Source organism: Aspergillus karnatakaensis (assembly GCF_047715665.1).
Source record: "Aspergillus karnatakaensis strain CBS 102800 unplaced genomic scaffold BJY04scaffold_5, whole genome shotgun sequence".
NCBI lineage: Eukaryota > Fungi > Ascomycota > Eurotiomycetes > Eurotiales > Aspergillaceae > Aspergillus > Aspergillus karnatakaensis.
In genome coordinates, this window is record NW_027395717.1 from 108,452 (window position 1) to 127,820 (window position 19,369).

Genomic DNA, 19,369 nt, shown 5'->3' on the forward strand with positions numbered 1-19,369 from the left:
CCATCGGCGATTTAGTACGAATTGTCGTGCTCAGCAGGGAGCTACTACTGGTGACTCCTGTCTACCTCATGCAGCGCCCCTACTCCCTTTCGAAATTGGTCTTTTCCAACCTTCGCCCAGTCCCTACCCTCAACTTGCCTATCTTCCGCCATTACCTCGGGTATCCTCGTCCCATCTACCATACAGCAACGACCATGACGATCGAACAGTCCGCACACGAACTCGAGACGCCCGTCGCAACTCCGCTCTGGGAGCAGCGCGCCGCCGAACGACGCGCTGTACGCAACCAAAAGGTCGCCGAATGGCAGCCAGCACCCATGCCTGTGCTACGCCCTGACCAGACCAACGTCAGGGCCGTCCCCCGATACTCCGGCCTGTTGACGACAGAGCAGATCATGATAACAGATTCGTCTGTCAGCCAGTTATTACGCCAGCTTGCGACAGGTACGTGGACCGCGGAGAGCGTTGTGCGCGCGTTCATCAGCCGGACCACAATTGCCCACCACCTGACAAATCCACTGACGGACGTGTTCTTCGACCGGGCTGTTGAGCAGGCTCAGAGGTTGGATGTGATTCTCCGTGAGACAGGAAAGCCTGTTGGCCCCTTGCACGGTCTGCCTGTCAGTCTGAAAGACGTCATGCATACCAGGGGTGGGGAGTCTACGCTTGGGTTCATTGCCAGGATTGGGTGCAAGTCGGAGACAGAGGATCGGTTAGTGACAAAGCTTCAGGAAGCTGGTGCCGTCTTCTACTGCAAGACCAATGTTCCTCAAACGTTGATGTCCGGGGAATGTGTCAACTATATCTACGGCCGAACGTCAACCCCGTTCAACACTCTCCTCTCAGCTGGAGGATCTAGTGGAGGTGAAGGGTCATTAGTCTCACTAGGTGGAAGTCCCCTTGGCATTGGCAGTGATATCGCAGGATCGATTCGGACACCAGCCAATTTCAACGGTATCTATGGATTATGCCCATCTCCAGACCGACTACCGGGACACTCTGCAGAGAACAGTGACGGCTCAAACACTATTCGTGTGGCTGTCGGTCCGCTTTCCCGCAGTGTTGACGGCTTGGAGGTTTACACACGCACCTTGCTATCACTAAGCCCATGGGATTGGGACTTTGGCGCTGTAGCCATTCCCTGGCGCGAGGATGAGTATGCCCTCGGACGAGGCCAGAAGCGACCTTTATGTTTTGGATTCATGGCGCACGACTCAGTGGTGCTTCCTAACCCGCCTATCATGCGTGGAATGCAGGAGCTACGCAGCGCCTTGGTCCGAGCAGGCCACCAGGTTATAGATATCGAACCGTTTGACGGAAAGGAACTTGCAGAGGCTGCATTCCACGTGTTTTTCGCATCAGGCGGGGAAGAAGTAACCAAAGCGCTGGCTATTCTAGATGAGCCGCTTATCAAGGAAGTAACTCTTCCTGAGCCAGCGACCAAGATCTCAGTCCTTGAGTACCATGCTTGGGCGGTAAAGGTAAACCAACTCCGCCAGAAGTACCTTGATATCTGGCTTGCAACCATTGCCCAGACCAAGACCGGCTTTCCGGTTGACGCGATCATCTTACCGTCCGGTGGCACGGTGGCCCCGCCGCACGGGACAATGGAATACTTCACATACGAGATGATCTCCAATGTTCTCGAGTGGACTTGTGCCACGGTCCCAGTGACGACCGTCGATCCGGTTCTTGATGCGAAGCCTACAACGTTCGAGCCTATGTCTGAACATGACCAGCGAAATTATGACAAATGTGGGAATCTCCGTTTCTACTCTATGCGAGTATGAGCTAACCTGCCCAGATACACCTGATTATTACAAGGATGGTCCGGTCTGTCTCCAAGTGATGGGTCGCCGACACGAGGAGGAGAAGGTGCTCGGCCTGCTGAGAACAATTGACGGGGCCCTCGGGAGGGGAGAGCATTATATGGCGTAGCCAGACACATTATTGTGGTTGTGAGCATGTAGATGTTATTTTAGCAAACAGTCAATAGCCGTTCAAGTCATACAATACACCTAGAAGACCTCTATACACAGGCCTTGCGTCGTCGACAGGATGATTACTACTACTACTACTACTACTACTACTACTACTACTACTACTACTACTACTACTACTACTACTACTACTACTACTACTACTACTACCATGCAGGTAACTCGCCCGCGAGGACGAAGCTTATAATTGAACAGACGGTAGATTAAGCAATACCTACTTCGATATGCGCTCGACACTCTTTGCCACCGTTAGTCTCTCAGCCAGTCTCGCCTCGCTAAGCAAATACACCTCGGGCAGGAGCTCACTGGGCGACAACCCGAGAATCATAGCACCTAGACTTTCACCTGCAAGCCAAGCAATAGGCATGCCATACCCACTGTACGCAGCGCAGATCCACTCACCATTTCCCTCGTTACCCGATATCGAGGAAGGTAGTCGACCAACAAGAGGCATCTCATCAGCCGAGAAGCACATTGCCCCCGACCATGTGCTCACAAGGCGCGAGCCCTCGGTGGTCTCCGCATTACGCCCAAACAGAGAGAGCAGCGAGCGTTGCAGGAAGCCAACGGATGACGGGGAGATGGTAGTATCGTCCGCGGAAAGCATATCTGAAGCCAAGGCCTTTTCGCCTCCGAAGAAATAGTCCCCGGTGTGCACGTTCTGCATCCCGTAGATCAGGCCATCGGCGATGGTTCTGTCTTCGGGATCCTGGTAGGGCTTGTAATGGATCGCCCAGGAGGTGGAGCTGCCTTGGTTCTCGCTGGGCGGGGTGAGATGCTGCACGGTCATTGTTCCTTTGAGCGGGAATAACGGGCCTCGAAGGGCTGGGAGGAGGTGTCCGGTGTAGGCGTTGGTGCAGTAGGCAACCTGGGCTGCGCGCACGACTCCTCTGGGCGTATGGATCGAGTATGGGTAGTCACTATCCTGTGTCGGGTCGTACTTGACAGCGGTGACGGGTGTATTGGCCTCGATCGCGAGGCGGGAGGAGAAGCTGCGCAGGAGAGACTCGAAGACCTTGGTGACGAATCGGTAGGGCCAGATGGTCCCTGCCGTGTGTCTGATGCCGCCCGCGACTCCATGTACGCCATGTTCCTACACAAGCAATGGAATTAGTGGTTGGACTTTGAAGGAGGATTGCACAAGATGAGGGTCAACGCTTACCACTCCACAGCGCTTCGCGTCCAGAACCTCATATAGACCCTTGAAAGCTGGATGGTCGGTCTCCAGCGCCACGATACCCTTGCGGGCTACATCGAGCGAGGCCTCGTCCTTGAACGACCGCAGTTTCACGACCTTCGTTAGCTCAGTATACTCGGCAGAGATCTCGCGAGCAGTCTCGCCTAGGCGCCGAAGAGTCTCAAGGTTAAATCGGATGATCTTCCCCGCCGTCTCAGCACCGACGGCATCCCTCAGCTCCAGGTACCTCTCGGCAGCATTGATTGCCAGCTGCCCCCCATTACGCCCAGTTGCACCGGAGCACAATGTACGCGCCTCGAAGACCGTTACCTTGTGAGACGCATGTCGCTCGAGCAGCGTCTTGGTGACATTTGCGCCAGTGATTCCGGATCCGATCACGGCGACGTCGGTTCTGTCGCTGAGAGAAGTGCTCTGCACGGTGGCCAGAGCATGGGGCTCTTGTTGCCAGTATGCCTGTGTAGGATCGTCGCGAGGTAGACCTGGGTCCTCGGTGAGGATTGTCGCTAGATCTAGAATTGTGTCTTGAGGTTAGAGTGGTGTGCAGACTGACGGGGGAAGAGATCGGGAGCGCACGGGCTAATTCGGCCTCGGACATTGTATCAGACTGTCGATAGTTCGCTTAGGACTTAACCGGAAAAGGTAGCAGAAATAGGGAGCAGTGGAAATGACTGGTGTTCAGGGTTGATGTCTTGCCAGGGACGACTAGTTTAAAGACACGAGAATTGGTCTGTTCGGAGGAGATCCCTGGATGGGCTGACCAGACTGAAAAAGCGCCGACGGCGGTTTACTTTGTTATCTCGTTGCATCCACTAACTAAACTAACTAATTCTGCAGCCACTGTCTCCCTCCCACTGCCCCCCGCTGAAAGTTGCCTGCGTATCATCATTCAGAGAATCCATCACTCGACAATGACCCCATGATGTCTTCTCCACCCGTTTAGTGCCTCCATATCCAGCCCCTTGAAATGCTTTCGACCGTATAAGACGTACATGATGCAAGACAAGATGATGGCCCCGATCGTGACGATAGAGTTGTAATTGAAAGTGTGCACCGTCCACGCCTTCTCGGGCGGAAAGCATTCCATCACAATGAGATAGGATTGAGTGATCAAGGCGGTAATGTGGACGGGGATACTCCATCGGCCCAGGCTAAACCGCCCGGGCACCCAGCGATCACTCGCGAAGATACGGAAGAAGATCGGAATGACAAAGGTGATCAAGCTGGCCACCACGGAGAGCGAGTAGATGATGTTGCTCGCCTCCTCGGAAAGAGAGAGGAGGAGCACTAGGCCGGTCCCAATGGCAAGGAACCCGACCGAATATGTCGGGATGTTCAGACGAGGATGCACGTACAGCATATGGCTACTGTAGGGAAGACCCTTATCACGGGCGAAAGCAGCGATTTGATTCGCGTAGGTGAGGAGGGTACCACTGCCGCCGATGAACCCTACCGGCGCGACGAAGAGCAAGAATGCCGAGGTGATCTTGTCGCCCCAGTGGCTGAGGATGAGCGTGAACAGGGGATATCCTCTGCATCAACGGTGCGATGTTAGCAAGGCAGGCCGGTTTGTGGTTCTTGTGACCATCGGGAAAACATACGTGATATCTGTTCCTGCTGCGTCGATGTCCGTGATGCAGAATGCACAGATTATGGAGACCACTAGTCCGACAATCGCTGTCGCGCTATAGGTGAGGATCAAGGACTTGGGAATCTCTATACTCGCTCGATGAGTCTCCTCAGCCATGTATACCGGTACCATCCACGCCGAGTTGACCCAAAGGGCGCAAAACCACGAGTACGGAACGGCTACGCTGGGACCCCAGTCGCTATAGGACGTGAACTGGCCAAACACCTTACTAGCGGGCGCAAATGGTAGATTCTGCACCGCATGGGTGATGGGTAGCCCGAGAATGAAAAGAAGGGTCTGGATGCCAATGAGGACAGCTGGGGAGGGTGCCGAATTAGCCTTTGCGAACGTATCAGGAGCGGACATTAATGTTGGCCTCTTACCCATGGTCATGTAAATGATTGCCACTTGCTCCAACTTCAGAGTCATCAGAGCACTCCAGAGAACGACGATGCCAATTGATAAGCCCATCAGTTGGGCATTGGTCCATGCCATATCGGGCACCGCTATGACGACAGCAGACGAAAAGGACGAGGAGACGGCATATGCAAAAGCTGCAGTGGCCGTGAAAATCGACAGGATATTCAGATAGCCTGTGATAAAGGACACCGAGTGTGACCAGCGAGGCGGGGCAAGGGCGCCACTCCACCAGTAGAAGGCTCCATTCACAGGCATCGAAGACGCCAACTCGGATATAGCCAGGACTTCGGGGATCACGAGAACACTGGGGATGAACCACCCCCTGTCTAGCAGTCAGACACCTGTTCGCCATGCGAGTGTGGGGTACATACCATGTCAGACCCCAATACCCGGCATAGGTTATCTGGTACGTCGCCGTCACGAAGATGGCACTCAGCGGGCTATCACAGTTAGTAAAACCACCTTGTGTGGGAGCGGCGTCGCATACGAGGTCAAAGAAAGAACTATGGACAGGTTTGCAGCAGACCGCAAAACCCTGCGATAGACGGCAGCATAGCCCAGTTCTTCCATCGTTCCGTCTTCCACGTCCAGCCGTGCTGCAGAGATGCTGGCATCTTCAGCAGCCGGCTTGACGATAGTGTCTGACGTCTTGCGCAGGGAAGCCATGTTGCAATCTCGATTCTGTTGGTGACAGAAGTCGAGGGGTTTGAAAGCAGGGACAAGCAGTGAACGACCAAGGCTTTATAACTTGCTATAGAGGAAAGACATCATCCCCAGTCTATCATGGGATCTACACCCCCAAGATAAGAAGTTGGAGGCGTGTGAAAGCAGCAAATAACGGTTGTCTCGCTTATCTGGTTACCCCAGAGTGAGAGCAATTAAGCTTGCATCCTCGTGGCGAGGAAAAGTCGCCGACGGCGGTTTACCAGTGAACTAAGTTAGTTAGTGATGTCTCGGACTTGAGACGAGCTCTACAGCGACGAGTCCTTGTGGATGCCGGCTGTGCAGACTTCACATGCGTTTTGATCCATCTGGCAGCGAGGGCGAGGGCGAGAGCGATTACATGGCATGACCCTCAATTTCGTTTTTATATGCGCCCCCTCCTAGCTGTCTTGAATCCGACAATTCAATCATGATGCAACCGGACAACACGCCCAAGATGGGCTGCAGGGTCGAAACCAACCAGGCCATGGAGACCAACGAGATATGTCCGATTCCTGGGCCTCGAAGTTGGTCAGAATCCCCCAATGAATAAACTAGAGTGGTTAACGATAGTCCCAGGCCTACCACTTCTGGGGAATATCCTAGATATTGACCTGGAAAATGGCACAATGTCGGTGCTCGAGATCGCCAAAACCTACTGTTCGTGGCCTTGTCACTCTGACAGACAATACGACTGACCTTCGAATCTATTCAAAGACCCTGTATTCAAACTTACGTTCGCGGGAGAGTCGTCCATCCTCATAACCAGCGTCGCGTTGCTCTCCGAATTGTGCGACGAAACCAGATTCCACAAGCACGTTTCACCTGGCCTGGCGAATCTGCGCGCAGGGACCCATGACGGCCTTTTCACGGCTTACGACGATGAGAAGAACTGGAAACTCGCCCATCGATTGCTGGTTCCGGCATTTGGTCCCCTGCGAATCCGGGCCATGTTCCCTCAGATGCATGATATCGCGCAGCAGCTGTGCCTTAAGTGGTGCGACTATGTTCCGATCCTTTTGTGAAGTCCCAACTTGCTTTCTAACCCATTACTTTCTATAGGCAGCGCTACGGCCCTAGGAAACCACTGAACATCACCGACGATTTCACCCGCGCCACCCTTGACACGATTGCACTGTGTGCCATGGGGTACAGATTCAACAGCTTCTACTCAGAGGGCGAATTCCACCCATTCATCAAGAGTATGGTCAAATTCCTGACAGAGGCAGAAACACAGGCTACCCTCCCCACATGCATCAATAGCCTCCGTTTTCGCGCGAGGCGTAAGGTCCAACTAGATATCGACCTCATGCGCAATGTATCGCGGGAGATCGTGAATGAACGCCGGGAGACACAAACTAAGGATAAGAACGACCTCCTAGACACAATGCTGAATGCACGGGATGGGTTATCTGGCGAAGCGCTACCCGATGAATCGATCATAGACAACATCATAACTTTCCTGGTCGCCGGCCACGAAACTACGTCGGGGCTTCTGTCCTTCGCTATGTACTACCTGCTCAAGACACCAGATGCTATGTCGAATGCAAGGCACGAAGTGGACGAGGTAGTCGGGGATGGAGAACTTACAGTCGAACACATTTCAAAGCTCAAGTATCTCAACGCCGTCTTCCGTGAGACTCTACGACTAATGCCTACTGCCCCTGGGTTCTCTTTGACACCGTACAAGACCGAGATTATTGGTGGCAAATACCAGGTCAAGCCCGGAGACTCGCTCGACGTGTTCCTCGCAGCCGTTCACAGAGACCCCGCTGTATACGGATCTGACGCAGAGGAATTTCGTCCAGAGAGAATGCTTGACGACCCCTTCGACAGGCTTCCCGCTAATGCCTGGAAGCCGTTTGGAAATGGTAAACGGAGCTGCATTGGCCGGGCGTTTGCGTGGCAGGAAGCACTTATGGTCTGTTTCTCATCACTATCTTGTCTCTTGTGCTTGATCTCTTGTTGTGTTATGGGACTAATGCAACATACAGATCATGACATTGGTGTTGCAGAACTTTAGCTTCTCTCTCGTCGACAGCAGCTATACACTCAAGATCAAAGAGTCCCTCACAATAAAGCCGGATAATCTTTGGGCATATGCAACTCCGCGCGTAGACCGGAGCATGCTAAGCACCCTATCATTGAAGACCCCAGAAGCCCAACCCTTGCAAAATGGCTCTCAATCAACTTCCCAGACTGCAAACAACTCTCAACCGGCCTTGATTCTCTTTGGATCCAACAGTGGAACCTGCGAGGCCCTTGCCCACCGGCTAGCAGTGGGTATGAGCAGAAAGGCATCCTTTAAGTGCCAGGTGAGACGGATGGATGACTTTTCCGACCGCGACCTGCCGAAAGAACAGCCCGTCATCGTTGTCACTGGCTCATACGACGGAAAGCCACCTGGGAACGCACATCTGTTTATCAATTGGCTCCAAAAATTAAAGGATAAGGAACTGGAAGGAACCCATTTCGCTGTCTTTGGATGCGGTAAGTTTCCTTCCTCTATCCCATTATGCATCGCAACTCACAACCCTATTCTGATAAGGACATCGCGATTGGAAAACCACTCTATACAAGATCCCAACTCTAGTGGACGATATAATGGCAAAACGCGGTGCTGCACGGTTGGCTCCACGAGGCTTTGTGGATACTGCAGGAGACGACCCTTTCGCTGCATTGGAGTCCTGGCTGGAAGGGAGCCTCTGGCCGGGCCTTGAGACTACCTTTAGGCCCGTTCAGGACTCATTGTCAAACGAGACTGGAACCAGCATCCAAATCAAAATCCAGTCCCCTCCCGCATTGCGCGCCAACTACGACACTGCCATAGTCCGAGAAGTTCGAGCATTGACTTCCCAGGAGACCAGCCAGAAGATTCACGTGGAGCTCACCCTACCTGATACAATCGAGTACCGAGCAGGTGACCATCTGGCAGTCTTGCCTTTCAATTCACCCGAGACTGTGCAGCGTGTCCTTTCTCTATTCCTCGTCTCTCCGGATAGTCTTCTGTATATTACCTCTACCAGCGACTCACCGTTACCCACACACACCCCCATTTCAGTCCGAGACCTCTTAAGTGGATATGTCGAGTTAGGCAATGTAGCAACACCTACGGTATGTCTATCGTATCTTCCCAGTTTGAAAAACACTAATCATGTTTGAAAAGAGCTTGAAGTTTTTAGCTACGAAAGCCACCAACGACGAAACCAGACAACATCTCACTGCCCTCGCCACAGATCGATACTCACAAGAAGTTCGAGAAAAGCACCTCTCGCTGTTGGATATTCTAGAGAACTACAACATACCTTCACTGGGGATTGAGGACTATATCCAGCTACTCCCTCCTCTCCGGCCACGCCAGTACACCATTTCCTCGTCTCCCCGATTAAACGCAAACCAGGCATCTCTGACAGTGTCCGTGGTCGGCCCCGAAACACCACTGGGGGGACCACAAGGGCGCATCGGACTAGCATCCAATTATCTCAGCACTTGCGTCCGCGGGTCCATCCTGAGGGTATCGCTACGGCGTGCAAACCCGGACTTTGGACTTCCAGATGCGTCGAGAACCACCCCTATCATCATGATCGCAGCTGGCTCCGGAATTTCACCCTTCAGAGCGTTCATCCAGGAGCTGTGGGCGAGACAGAAAGCGGGAACCGCCGTGCCCGCTGCGACTCTATTCTTCGGTTGCAGGGCGCCAGACTGGGATGATCTATACCGTAGCGAGATGGATGGGTATGAGAACGAGGGTCTGGTGACTGTCTTCCGAGCCTTTAGCAGGGCTACAAGCCAAAGCCATTCTTGCAAATACGTCCAGGATGTTGTTCGGCGGGAGGCGCAGGTTGTCCGAGAGCTTTGGGGGCAGGGAGCGAAGATCTTTGTCTGCGGCAGTCTGAAAATGAACGAGCGGGTGAAGCAGGTCGTCTCTGATATTGTTTCATCCGGGTCGGCAAAGGAGCTTGCCTCGCGGTATGTGGCCGAGGTGTTTACCTAGTTTTGATCTTCAGTATTGTATAAACTCTCTCGAGCAGTAGATGTATATTTTGACTAGACTGAATAGCACCCACGATAATAATCACCGACGGTATCAATAAAGACGTAGAGCAGTTTTAACCCGGCGAGCATATCATATTTCCCATGGTAGGCTAGAATATCTCTCGTACGCAGGATCTCATTTCTGTCATGGATAAGGCTCCTCAAGCCCAATTGTATATCACCTAAGGTCATACCATATCACCAGCATAACCAAGGCTCTCGCGGTTATCATCAACAACCCGCCCAAACCTGTAGATAGAAATCACATTAGCTCTGCGAAATACCTCCATGCTAGAAAGACCTACTCAAGAAGCAACCTAAACATCCAGACCTCGAAGTTCCCTTTTGTAAGCACTCTCTCCGCCCACTCTGTCCCTGCATGCGCAATATACCGAGCAATATCACCACCCTCACTCTTGAAAAACCTCATAACCTCAGTATATTCCCCTCCCCGAACACTCAGCGGCGCGTAATGCACCCAGGGAAAGAGAATATCTGAATGCCACTCTCTAAAATGCGCAATTTTAAGCGGTAAGCTTTTACTCCGTAGAAAGCTGTAAAACCGACCGCTGAAGGCGTGGCCGTCCATGTCGAGTAAGTACCTGTACTTCCACGCCTCGGTTTGGTTCTCGAATGGGACGGTTCCGAAGAACTCCTCTTGGACTTTGCAGTCAGCCTCGGAACAGTAGCCTATTCCTGTGAAACCGGCGTTGAAGTAATCCTTATAGAGTTCGGGCTCATCTTTCTTGAGGTCCCAGGCGGGCTTGTTCTTGCCGCAGATATCATCTGATGATTCCTTTTCCAGGGTGAAGACTTCACCGGGAGCGATCAGGTTCGCCATAACGCGCTGGCGAAGCAGATTATGCCATTCGCCGCTCTCGGAGTGTCCGCCGGAGGTATACCCGCGCCAATATAGCTGGTCTGTCTTGTTCTCCCAATCCACGGCAAAATTGCTATCATACACGCTCTTTTCCGCATAGTACCAGGGTGAAGGGTACAGGATATCCTGGAAGGAGGACAATTTCGAGGCGGAGAAAACGGGGCTCAGCTCGTATGTCACTTTGAATGCATTAGGCCGGTTGAATAATCCGACATGGTGCTTTAGTGATGGCCTGAGGCAGACGTCGCTAAAGGCTGTTTGGTTATATACGAAGCCTAGCAGGGTTGTTGCATAAGCTGTTGAATTGTCTGGTACTTCGCCGTTTGGGTCTCTTGCGGGTGAGTCGACGGGGCAAGACAGGCGCGAAGCCTGGTACGTGAGTTGCTGGGCTAGATTGTAGAACCTGGTCTGTAATACGTTCTCGATGGGGACATCTAGTTCCGCTGGACTAGACGAATAGGAACCGTTCAGATGATCAACCGAGTTCAATCTCGCATGGGCTTCGCGCCCAGCAGCAACCATCATCTCCAGCTCATCATGGGGGATCACAACGCGCGGCTCATCATGCACGTTAAACGCGAGGTCCATATCTGGCAGCCACTCGGAGAAAGAGGAAATCATAGCCTCCGTCGCAGCGGACTGAAATTCACCTTGTCCGGTTCCCAGAACAGACACTTTGCCGTCGCGAATTGAGACCCCCATTAGTTTGTTGTCGGCATATCCCAAGTTCTCGCGCGTGCGCTGCCGCAACACTCCGGGCTGAACAGCCCAGAATGGCAAAAGAGAATGATAGATTGAATCAAATTCATCAACAAGGACTGTCTTCCGATCCACGGCAAATTGGTACCATTTGTCGAAATGCGGGGGCGGGGGCATGTTGTATCGTCGTTTGTACTCGGTCACAGCTTCCGCTAGTGTGCTAGACTGCCTGTGCACCGTTATATCGAAGGAGGAACTAGCCTCGTCGAACAATCGCTCAATTGGATGCTGGCAGAACGTCCTGGTCGTGTCCCAATCTAAATCAGGCGACACTCCATGCACAGAGGTGAAATGCATTGACAGCATCAGCATAATGACAAAGATAGCCAGCGCGCCTGCAATTGTAAGCATAGACAACCGTCTTTTCAAGTCCGCTGTTGAGGTGAGTTCCGGGAGATACAGTCCATAGGTCACCCTCTGAAGACTTGAGTAGTGGGTTTGGATCCTCTGTGTCAGACCCAGGAACCAGGTTCGAGCCTGGCGCCACAGGGAGAGCATCCTCGTTGTTGTGCCCTTGGTACTGCAGCTGCTGTGGGCAGCGTGTGTCAGTCAGATCATCATCAGATGAGAAGATCCAGAGTGCGAATTCCCCTGAAATTAGCGGCAAGATAGCTCCATGAGAAGACCGTTGATTCGCTAGGACTCGCTGTCAGCGGCTGAATTAGATGGATCTCTGTCTTGAAAGCCGTACTAGCCCTGAATAGGACTAGACATGACAGTTCTTCGGGCTATTTATAGGACCCAGGGCCGATTCGAGGCGAGGCTTGAGTCTCTTGGAGTCTTGGTATACGTCCCTTGAGCACCCAATCCCTTGCCTCTAACTTGAGGGGGACTGACTGGTAGAATGAATTATGTTTGGCTACCGATCTGTTGTGGGTCAGAGCCCTGTCAAATTGTGGTAGCATGTACCTTTGTACAAATTTGCCTTATCCCACACTAAAACGTCAAGCAAATATATAATCTTCTGTCTGATACATCACCTTGTCATCTTCCTCCTTCTACTCAACCTTACCCTCAAGGGCTCCTACTCCCACTCCATATAACCCTGCTGCGACATGAGCATTGGTGGGGCTGGCTGGGTTTGACCAGTGTGATTGCGTACATTGCAGCCAGAGATGGTTCAGGCTGTACTGCGACAGTCATCGCTTCTAGGTAGTAGATTATTCTCATGGCTGTAAGTGCTTATAAAGATCTCGATAAATACATACGACCACAGGGAGTGGAGAACAGGGCTTCCCGTCCGCTCAGCCGTACTTAAGCCACTCGCCGGCTGGTTAGTAGTATGGTGGGTGACCACATGCGAATCCCAGCTGTTGTATGTTTTTTGCGAGTGTAGCGAGCGTTGACTTATCTTTTGTAGCTGAGGGGGAGGTATAAATCATGTCACAGCAGGTGCAGCTCGTGAGATGTGGAAAGGGTGCTAATAATAGCCCGGCTGACAGTCGATAGGACGTCGGGCCTGCCAAGTTCCAACCCAACTTAACCATAAATTGACAGACTAGTTATTATGTGTTACTTACCTTGTGCCACTGGATACATGATTTCTACAAGGGGGGCATTCATAGCTTGAGTGCATACTCTTAAAGTGGGAGTAAGTCAATTCCCTGAGCCTCAGCGACGACACTGCGGGGGGGTACTCGTTTTGATAACCATCTACACGCACTTTTCTTTGTCTGGGAAGGGTGTAATATCGTCATATTTCGGAATAATAAGCAAGCACGGACATGAAGCATCGTTATTATCTAGCGTGATTGTCTTAGATATTCTTAACCGGTCACGCTTGCTGCATCTCTCCTCCATATCTTCAACGGCATCTGACTAGGCCACAGATTAAACGCCTCCTCCCACTCCAACTCCCAATCCGAACTCGGCAACTCAAACTCATACCGATGAACCAGCGTAGCAATCAGAATCTGCTGCTCCATCATCGTAATATTCCTCCCCAGACAAGCCCGAGCTCCCGCTGTAAACGGGATCCAAGCCGCTCTCATCCTCTTACTTAACTCTGGTGGCGAACTCAGCCATCGGTCAGGGTTGTAGGCTTCTGGATCTGGAAAGAGACCTTCATCGCGGTGCGCGACGTACGCGGGGACCGAGACGGTAATATTTCCTGCGATTTGATGGCCCATAATCTCCATGCCCCCGGGGGGTGTCTTGCGCTCAAGGCCTCGGGGGACGGGTGGGGAGAGACGCAGAGACTCGTCGAGGCAGGCTTTTAGGTATGGGAGACTTTTCACCTTTGCGTATGGGGCGATGACTTCGCATTCATTGAGGGCGCTGGCGATTTCGTCTCTGAGTTTGGCAAGAGTGCTGGGATGTTTTATTAGATAGTAGAGGACGTTTGTCAGTGCGATCGCAGTGGTATCAGACCCGGCATCCACTGTGATGAGGAGAAACCATTAGTATAAGGAATCCTTCCAAGTCGGGCTGGGGATACTCACAGAGAACGTTCGTTTCAGCTTCAATTTCCTTGAGTTCCAGGCGCCGGTTGGTCCCTTTTTTGTCCTCATTTAAGCAGGACAGGAAGTCATCCAGTTTGTTGTTCTTGTCTTGAGCTTTTGCCAATCTCCTCCCCGCCAAGTTACTGACTATACCTCCAAAGTCTCCTCCGTGGGCGCAGAAGGTTGGAGAAAGAATCTTGGCCAGAAGCTTCAGAGCGTGGAACCAGTCAGTCGCACTGACGAAGCGAGAGATCATTCGAGATCCACACTGTAGACTTGAAATCATATTCAGATTCTCTCTCCCGGTACCTCCAGCTGTTGTGAGTTCGATCAAGTCACTTCCTGACTCGAGAAAACCTAGGGGCTCACTCAAAGCGATGTCGGCAATTGCGTCCAAAGTGAATAGATTAGACCAAAAACGAAAGTTAACATTAAGATCATCCGCCGCAATAGTGACACCGTGGGATACAGGCTCAGTACAGCGCCGGTCAAACTGGGTAACCAGCTTCTTCACCTTATCAGCGATCTTGAACTCCCACGTCTCCAGATTCTTCGTCGCGAAAGCGTTCGATAGCATACGGCGCTTTCGCGTATGGTCATCCCGATCAATGACGTTAAGAACATGGGGTCGGTCCCCCTGGATCAATTTGTACTCGTCACCTTTTCGACACGGTGAGCCATGTCCGTAGATATCTTTGATGGCATCCACGCTGCCAAAGGATATGGCGTTTGGGGCCGTGCGCAAAATGGGGTGTTTTCTGTGTTGGGAAAGAAGATCTCTCGTTCGAAAGGTCTTTCGACGCTCATAGACGTATGCGAGGCTGGTCAGACCGGATAAGAAGTTCTGATTTGGATATTGGCGGAGGCGTTTGGCGTCGTAGAGGTAGATCACGAATGGAGCTATGTACAGCCAGCACACAGTAGCTGCTAGGGCAACCCAGAGAAACATCTTCGATATCGTCTAAGTAGAGGAAGATGTAAGTAAGAGATAGGAATTGTTCGTGGTGAAGATCGAGACTGATGCTGAACAGAGAGCCAGGTTCTGCTTGCAGCTTTATATATCCTCTGTGCCCTGCGCATACAACAGATGATTTCGTCAGGATGATATTGGAATGCATACTTGCACCTTCTCTTGCATTCGCAGCGAGTCCAGGGCCGCGGGGTAGAGAGACAGCGGTTAGAATGCTGTTCTGGGACACAGCTTTCACCTGCGGACCCGAAAAGCCAATGAGCAGAGCATGAGCATAGGTAGTAGGACTGCATGGAGTATGGGGTACCCCAGGCCCGCCACCGCGTCACCTTCCTAAGTAGGAAAGTTAAGCGCTATAGGTAAAGTCAGCCGACTCCCCCTCATGCAAGACGCGCGCAAAAGGGACTCCAGCTCCTACCTACTCCTACCTACTCCTACCCCTCCTACACACTTTTGCCCCAATCATGCCCACTGCTAAATCTACCCGGCGAACGGTCAAGCGTCGCAGAACAGGTGGGCCCCCATCTACCCGTTCTTACACCTCTATGCTAACGACTTTCTCATGCCACATAGGCTGGTAGGATCCGAATATCATATAGTCACCCTCTTGACTAACAGTGCAGTCAAAACTGCCGGAAGCGGCGAATCAAATGCGATGAGCAAGCGCCTTGTGGCTATTGTACTCGAAGACATCTCAACTGCAATCAACCCGATTTCATTGTACGGGAAAGATGGTCTAGTCCTCCAGCCACCGCAGTCCCTGCACCAGATAGCGACAAACCACCACCAGAATCAACATATGAGGTCTTTCAGCAAGCCTTTGGTGTAGGTCAGCCCACAGCCCCATCCAGTCTACCTTCGGAACCCGCACCAGAAGAAATCTTGACGCAAGAGACTGTCGATCTCTTGAAGCTCTATCAGAAGGGAATCGGAATCTGGATGGATATTTTTGATCGCTCGCACACATACCAAAACGAGGTAGTGAGGCATTCTCTCTCCTCTCCACTGCTCATGCATGCCATCTGCGCCCTCTCCGCGAAGCAGATGAGTTTGACTCAGGCCAAGTTTCTCTGGGAACCCATCGCTTCTCGATTCTATGGTGAGAGCCTGCGCCTACTTATCAAGGAACTGGGTAACCCGGAGACCGACCGTGAGCTTCTATTAGCTGCTACTATCCTACTGGGCAGCTACGAATTGTTGGAGCAGCCTGGCATTGATTATCAACGGCATTTGTACGGTGCAAATACTCTCATTGAAACTCGTGATATTGCGCATCAAGGGACGCCTCTTAATTGCACCAGCTACTGGATCTACGCGCGGCAAGATGTCGCGTTGGCACTTGTGAACGAACGGTCGACCCTGATCGCTCCGAGCAAGTGGCCGGCTTACCCTCCATATGGTTCAGTCCCGGTGGAGGATTACTTCGGTAAGAGGATTCTGTGGCTACTAGCAAGGGTTATCGAAGTCAGGTTCTCTGCATCGTGCTCAAAGAACCAGTGCTCTACTGCAGACGTGAGAGCGTTCGAAAGGCTCGTATCGGAGATTGACTCGTCGTGGGCAGCTCTCCCCTCCAACGTCCGCGGTGTTTATCTGAACCATGCCCCCGTGAAAGACGAAGGGCTGTCCAACGTTTGGTTCTGTATTCCTTCCGCAGGTATGTTACAGAGCTCCCGCACGGCTTTCAATCCCGATGCGTCGCTCACAAGATGAGACAGCTGCTGCATGTCTCTACTACCATATGGCCAAGATTCTTATCAATGAGTGCTTGTTGGAGAAGCAAAAGGCCGTTTCGAGGCCGTCGTCAGATGCCACCGAGTTACTAGGGGCGATCCGTCATCATGCCTATGCGATCTCGTCCATCTGTCTATCTTCCGATCTCGTTGATGGTGCTTTAGTCGTGGCCGTGAACCCTATATTCTATGGTGTGTCTCCCTCAGATATACAACTGCTACTACAAGAGGCTCACACTATTTACCCAGCCGCAAAATACATACCTTTACCAGCGCTCAGGACCAGACTGTTAGGAACCCTGGATCATATTGAGACTCACCTTGGGTTCTACACGAGAGATAGACAGACACAGCTACACCGGGAATCGGGCAGTTAGGTCTTTGGTATTTTGTCGAGGAAGAGCTCTAGCAACACAAAGACAAAGTTATCATCAGACACTTGCTTTATATTTCCGGCCTCAGTTTAGCCACGGGGCCTTTATCTCATCTTGAGAATCCCATTCAATTGCACCGTATGCCCGTGCTTGGCTGCCACTGTGGCAACAGAGTAGAATTCAAGTCTCTGTTGATATTAAATGTCTAGATCATGCGAGGAACTACAGAGTATTTGCTGTGGATACACATCAGTGAGGTACCGCCTTAATCACTTCGCGATCTATAGCTTCTTCACTGCTACCGAATCAATCTAGATATATACAAGGTACTAAAGAAACCTGAAAACGGCAGCTTAGGGTGCCTCTACGTCTACAAGCCAGCAACAAATAGAGTTTGCGCAGTGCTAGGTAGCCTATGGTCAGAAAGAATTGTTACTGAGTCCTGGTGATTTGGCCTTGGACTATGGTCTGAACTAACAACATCCCGAGCCTTCACGACAACGGGGTTTCCTCAATTCGTCGAGGTCGGCCATCGCGTGAGCAAAAGTCGAGTTCGAAGAATTCTCAATATCTAATACTGAGATGAGATACATCTGTTTCCTCAGGAGAGGCTCGTTTCACCCAGTCGGATGCCTTCTCCAGAATGCCATGTACGCAGTATCGAAGTGGGCTATTCTCGGAAATGGAGACGTGGGGTTCGTGTATGGCTTGCAGACGCGTCTCTGCAAACAATTGATTGGTTTATCATCTGAGTAGAGAGGGGTGATATTACAATTTTCTCAATGGATTGGCTTGTTGAGGCGGGAGCTGACCGTCTGCTATAGCCCAGTTGCAACTTTCCGTTCCATTGTGTTTGATATCGAAGATCTCGAGCACATGTCGCAAACCCTTGCAATGCACAGATACAACACGGATCATAGCCCACCCGGAAAATGCTTGATTGCATCGACCGATCTGCAGAAACGACGGCGTCGTTTATCCATGGAGAACAGGTAAGATGCTACGGCCGGTCGAGTCAAACTCTGGATTGTGTCTTTCTCTTTCCTCTACTGGGGTCAGGGAATAGCCTGGCAACGAGTTATATGTGTGGATATATCTTTTGGTCTTGCGGAGTGGCAAGAATGTATGGCTTGTATAGACCCCAGTAGTAAGGTATCAGAGGATAGATGGAGGTTAACAGTCAGGATTGTTAAGATGTGCAGGCATGGCAAAATAGACAGAAGCAGGACAAAAACCTCGGATTCTATGATGTGAGGTCACCTGCATCGTCGTAAACTTTGGGCCCCCGAGCTGTTGGCCCGGAAATCTTCAATGCAACACATGGCCAAATGTAAAGGTTTTATCGGAGTGTGTCTCCGTCAACCGTTGAATATTCAATGACAACATCACTTCAACAGACGTCTGCAGATGATCGCCCATTGCGAAGAGACCACCATGTCAGGCATCACACCCCACAGACTGTTTTCTGTATGCGAGCTCGTTGAGGCCATTCTGCTAGAGACAGACAGCCACTCGCACTCTCCTTACCTCCGCCCAGCGCGTTTGTCGACAGTGGAGCGAAATCATCCAAACCAGCCATCGTCTCCAAGCGGCCTTGTTCTTGTGCCCAGCAAGACCAACGGACGGTGGCCCAAAACAACGAAATCCACTTGTCGACAAGCTCTGGCACGACCTGTTTCCGCGCTACGAGCTCCCATTCCCGAATCACCCTCGACTCGACAATACTCGGTACGACGCCTACTTCCGAAAAGACGCGAGCTGGCGACGCATGTTTTTCTGCCAACCATTTGCACTCGCCGTGCGCATAGTTGAAACATGCGGTAGAATCGAACCATATGCCGCTGGATACCCAAAGGCATACTACACCCGATATCGCACAAACCCCAGATGGTTTCCCGCTGAGACTATTCAATATCTGGGCAAGGTTCGCCAGTTACACGATTGACAGCGAGGATGAATCATTCACCCAGCAACTGCTGGCACAAAGGAAAAAGGTTTGCCAGTTTAGAGGGGTGGCGCTCAGGGAGAGATCCGGGAGTAGTGATTTGACGTTTCTCTGTTACTATGCCTTTTCAGCGTGTCCGGATACACCCGTTGACTATTGGCTCGCGACGAGAAAGTGGAAGCTGGTGAGGAGGAAATGTCGAGTGCCGATTATCGACGAGCCTTTGCTACGAGTCTGACGAGGCGAACGCAGGGTATATGAATGGTAGGTACTGGTTAGCTTTTTCAT

At 51.8% G+C, this 19,369-nt stretch overlaps 7 protein-coding genes across 7 annotated transcripts; 3 read left to right on the top strand and 4 right to left on the bottom strand.

Moving 5' to 3' along the window:
- Positions 1 to 194: 194 nt before the first annotated feature.
- BJY04DRAFT_230040 (amidase signature domain-containing protein) lies at positions 195 to 1,938 on the top strand (the record flags this gene model as incomplete). Its single annotated transcript, XM_073719199.1, has 2 exons — positions 195 to 1,755; positions 1,805 to 1,938. The coding sequence occupies 2 exons, from the start codon at positions 195 to 197 to the stop codon at positions 1,936 to 1,938; spliced, it is 1,695 nt and encodes a 564-aa protein (XP_073575563.1).
- A 276-nt stretch (positions 1,939 to 2,214) lies between these two features.
- Positions 2,215 to 3,793, bottom strand: BJY04DRAFT_213952 (NAD(P)/FAD-dependent oxidoreductase; the record flags this gene model as incomplete). Its single annotated transcript, XM_073715072.1, has 3 exons — positions 2,215 to 3,093; positions 3,163 to 3,707; positions 3,772 to 3,793. 3 exons carry the CDS (start codon positions 3,791 to 3,793, stop codon positions 2,215 to 2,217), a joined length of 1,446 nt encoding a protein of 481 aa, XP_073575564.1.
- A 303-nt stretch (positions 3,794 to 4,096) lies between these two features.
- Positions 4,097 to 5,911, bottom strand: BJY04DRAFT_213953 (amino acid/polyamine transporter I; the record flags this gene model as incomplete). The annotated part of the gene is made up of 4 exons (XM_073715073.1): positions 4,097 to 4,727; positions 4,797 to 5,567; positions 5,617 to 5,685; positions 5,733 to 5,911. 4 exons carry the CDS (start codon positions 5,909 to 5,911, stop codon positions 4,097 to 4,099), a joined length of 1,650 nt encoding a protein of 549 aa, XP_073575565.1.
- Positions 5,912 to 6,434: 523 nt separating this feature from the next.
- On the top strand, positions 6,435 to 10,112 carry BJY04DRAFT_230042 (cytochrome P450; the record flags this gene model as incomplete). The annotated part of the gene is made up of 7 exons (XM_073719200.1): positions 6,435 to 6,474; positions 6,527 to 6,607; positions 6,665 to 6,944; positions 7,010 to 7,868; positions 7,942 to 8,437; positions 8,496 to 9,061; positions 9,114 to 10,112. 7 exons carry the CDS (start codon positions 6,435 to 6,437, stop codon positions 9,939 to 9,941), a joined length of 3,150 nt encoding a protein of 1,049 aa, XP_073575566.1. The 3' UTR covers positions 9,942 to 10,112.
- BJY04DRAFT_179163 (uncharacterized protein) lies at positions 9,757 to 12,164 on the bottom strand. The gene is made up of 2 exons (XM_073709857.1): positions 10,288 to 12,164; positions 9,757 to 10,231 (listed from the first exon to the last, which is right to left on the bottom strand). Exons 1-2 carry the CDS (start codon positions 12,117 to 12,119, stop codon positions 10,171 to 10,173), a joined length of 1,893 nt encoding a protein of 630 aa, XP_073575567.1. The 5' UTR covers positions 12,120 to 12,164; the 3' UTR covers positions 9,757 to 10,170.
- A 1,223-nt stretch (positions 12,165 to 13,387) lies between these two features.
- On the bottom strand, positions 13,388 to 15,011 carry BJY04DRAFT_230044 (cytochrome P450; the record flags this gene model as incomplete). The annotated part of the gene is made up of 2 exons (XM_073719201.1): positions 13,388 to 14,001; positions 14,063 to 15,011. 2 exons carry the CDS (start codon positions 15,009 to 15,011, stop codon positions 13,388 to 13,390), a joined length of 1,563 nt encoding a protein of 520 aa, XP_073575568.1.
- Positions 15,012 to 15,496: 485 nt separating this feature from the next.
- Positions 15,497 to 17,139, top strand: BJY04DRAFT_213957 (uncharacterized protein; the record flags this gene model as incomplete). Its single annotated transcript, XM_073715074.1, has 5 exons — positions 15,497 to 15,545; positions 15,614 to 15,752; positions 15,806 to 16,686; positions 16,748 to 16,954; positions 17,012 to 17,139. 5 exons carry the CDS (start codon positions 15,497 to 15,499, stop codon positions 17,137 to 17,139), a joined length of 1,404 nt encoding a protein of 467 aa, XP_073575569.1.
- Positions 17,140 to 19,369: the final 2,230 nt, after the last annotated feature.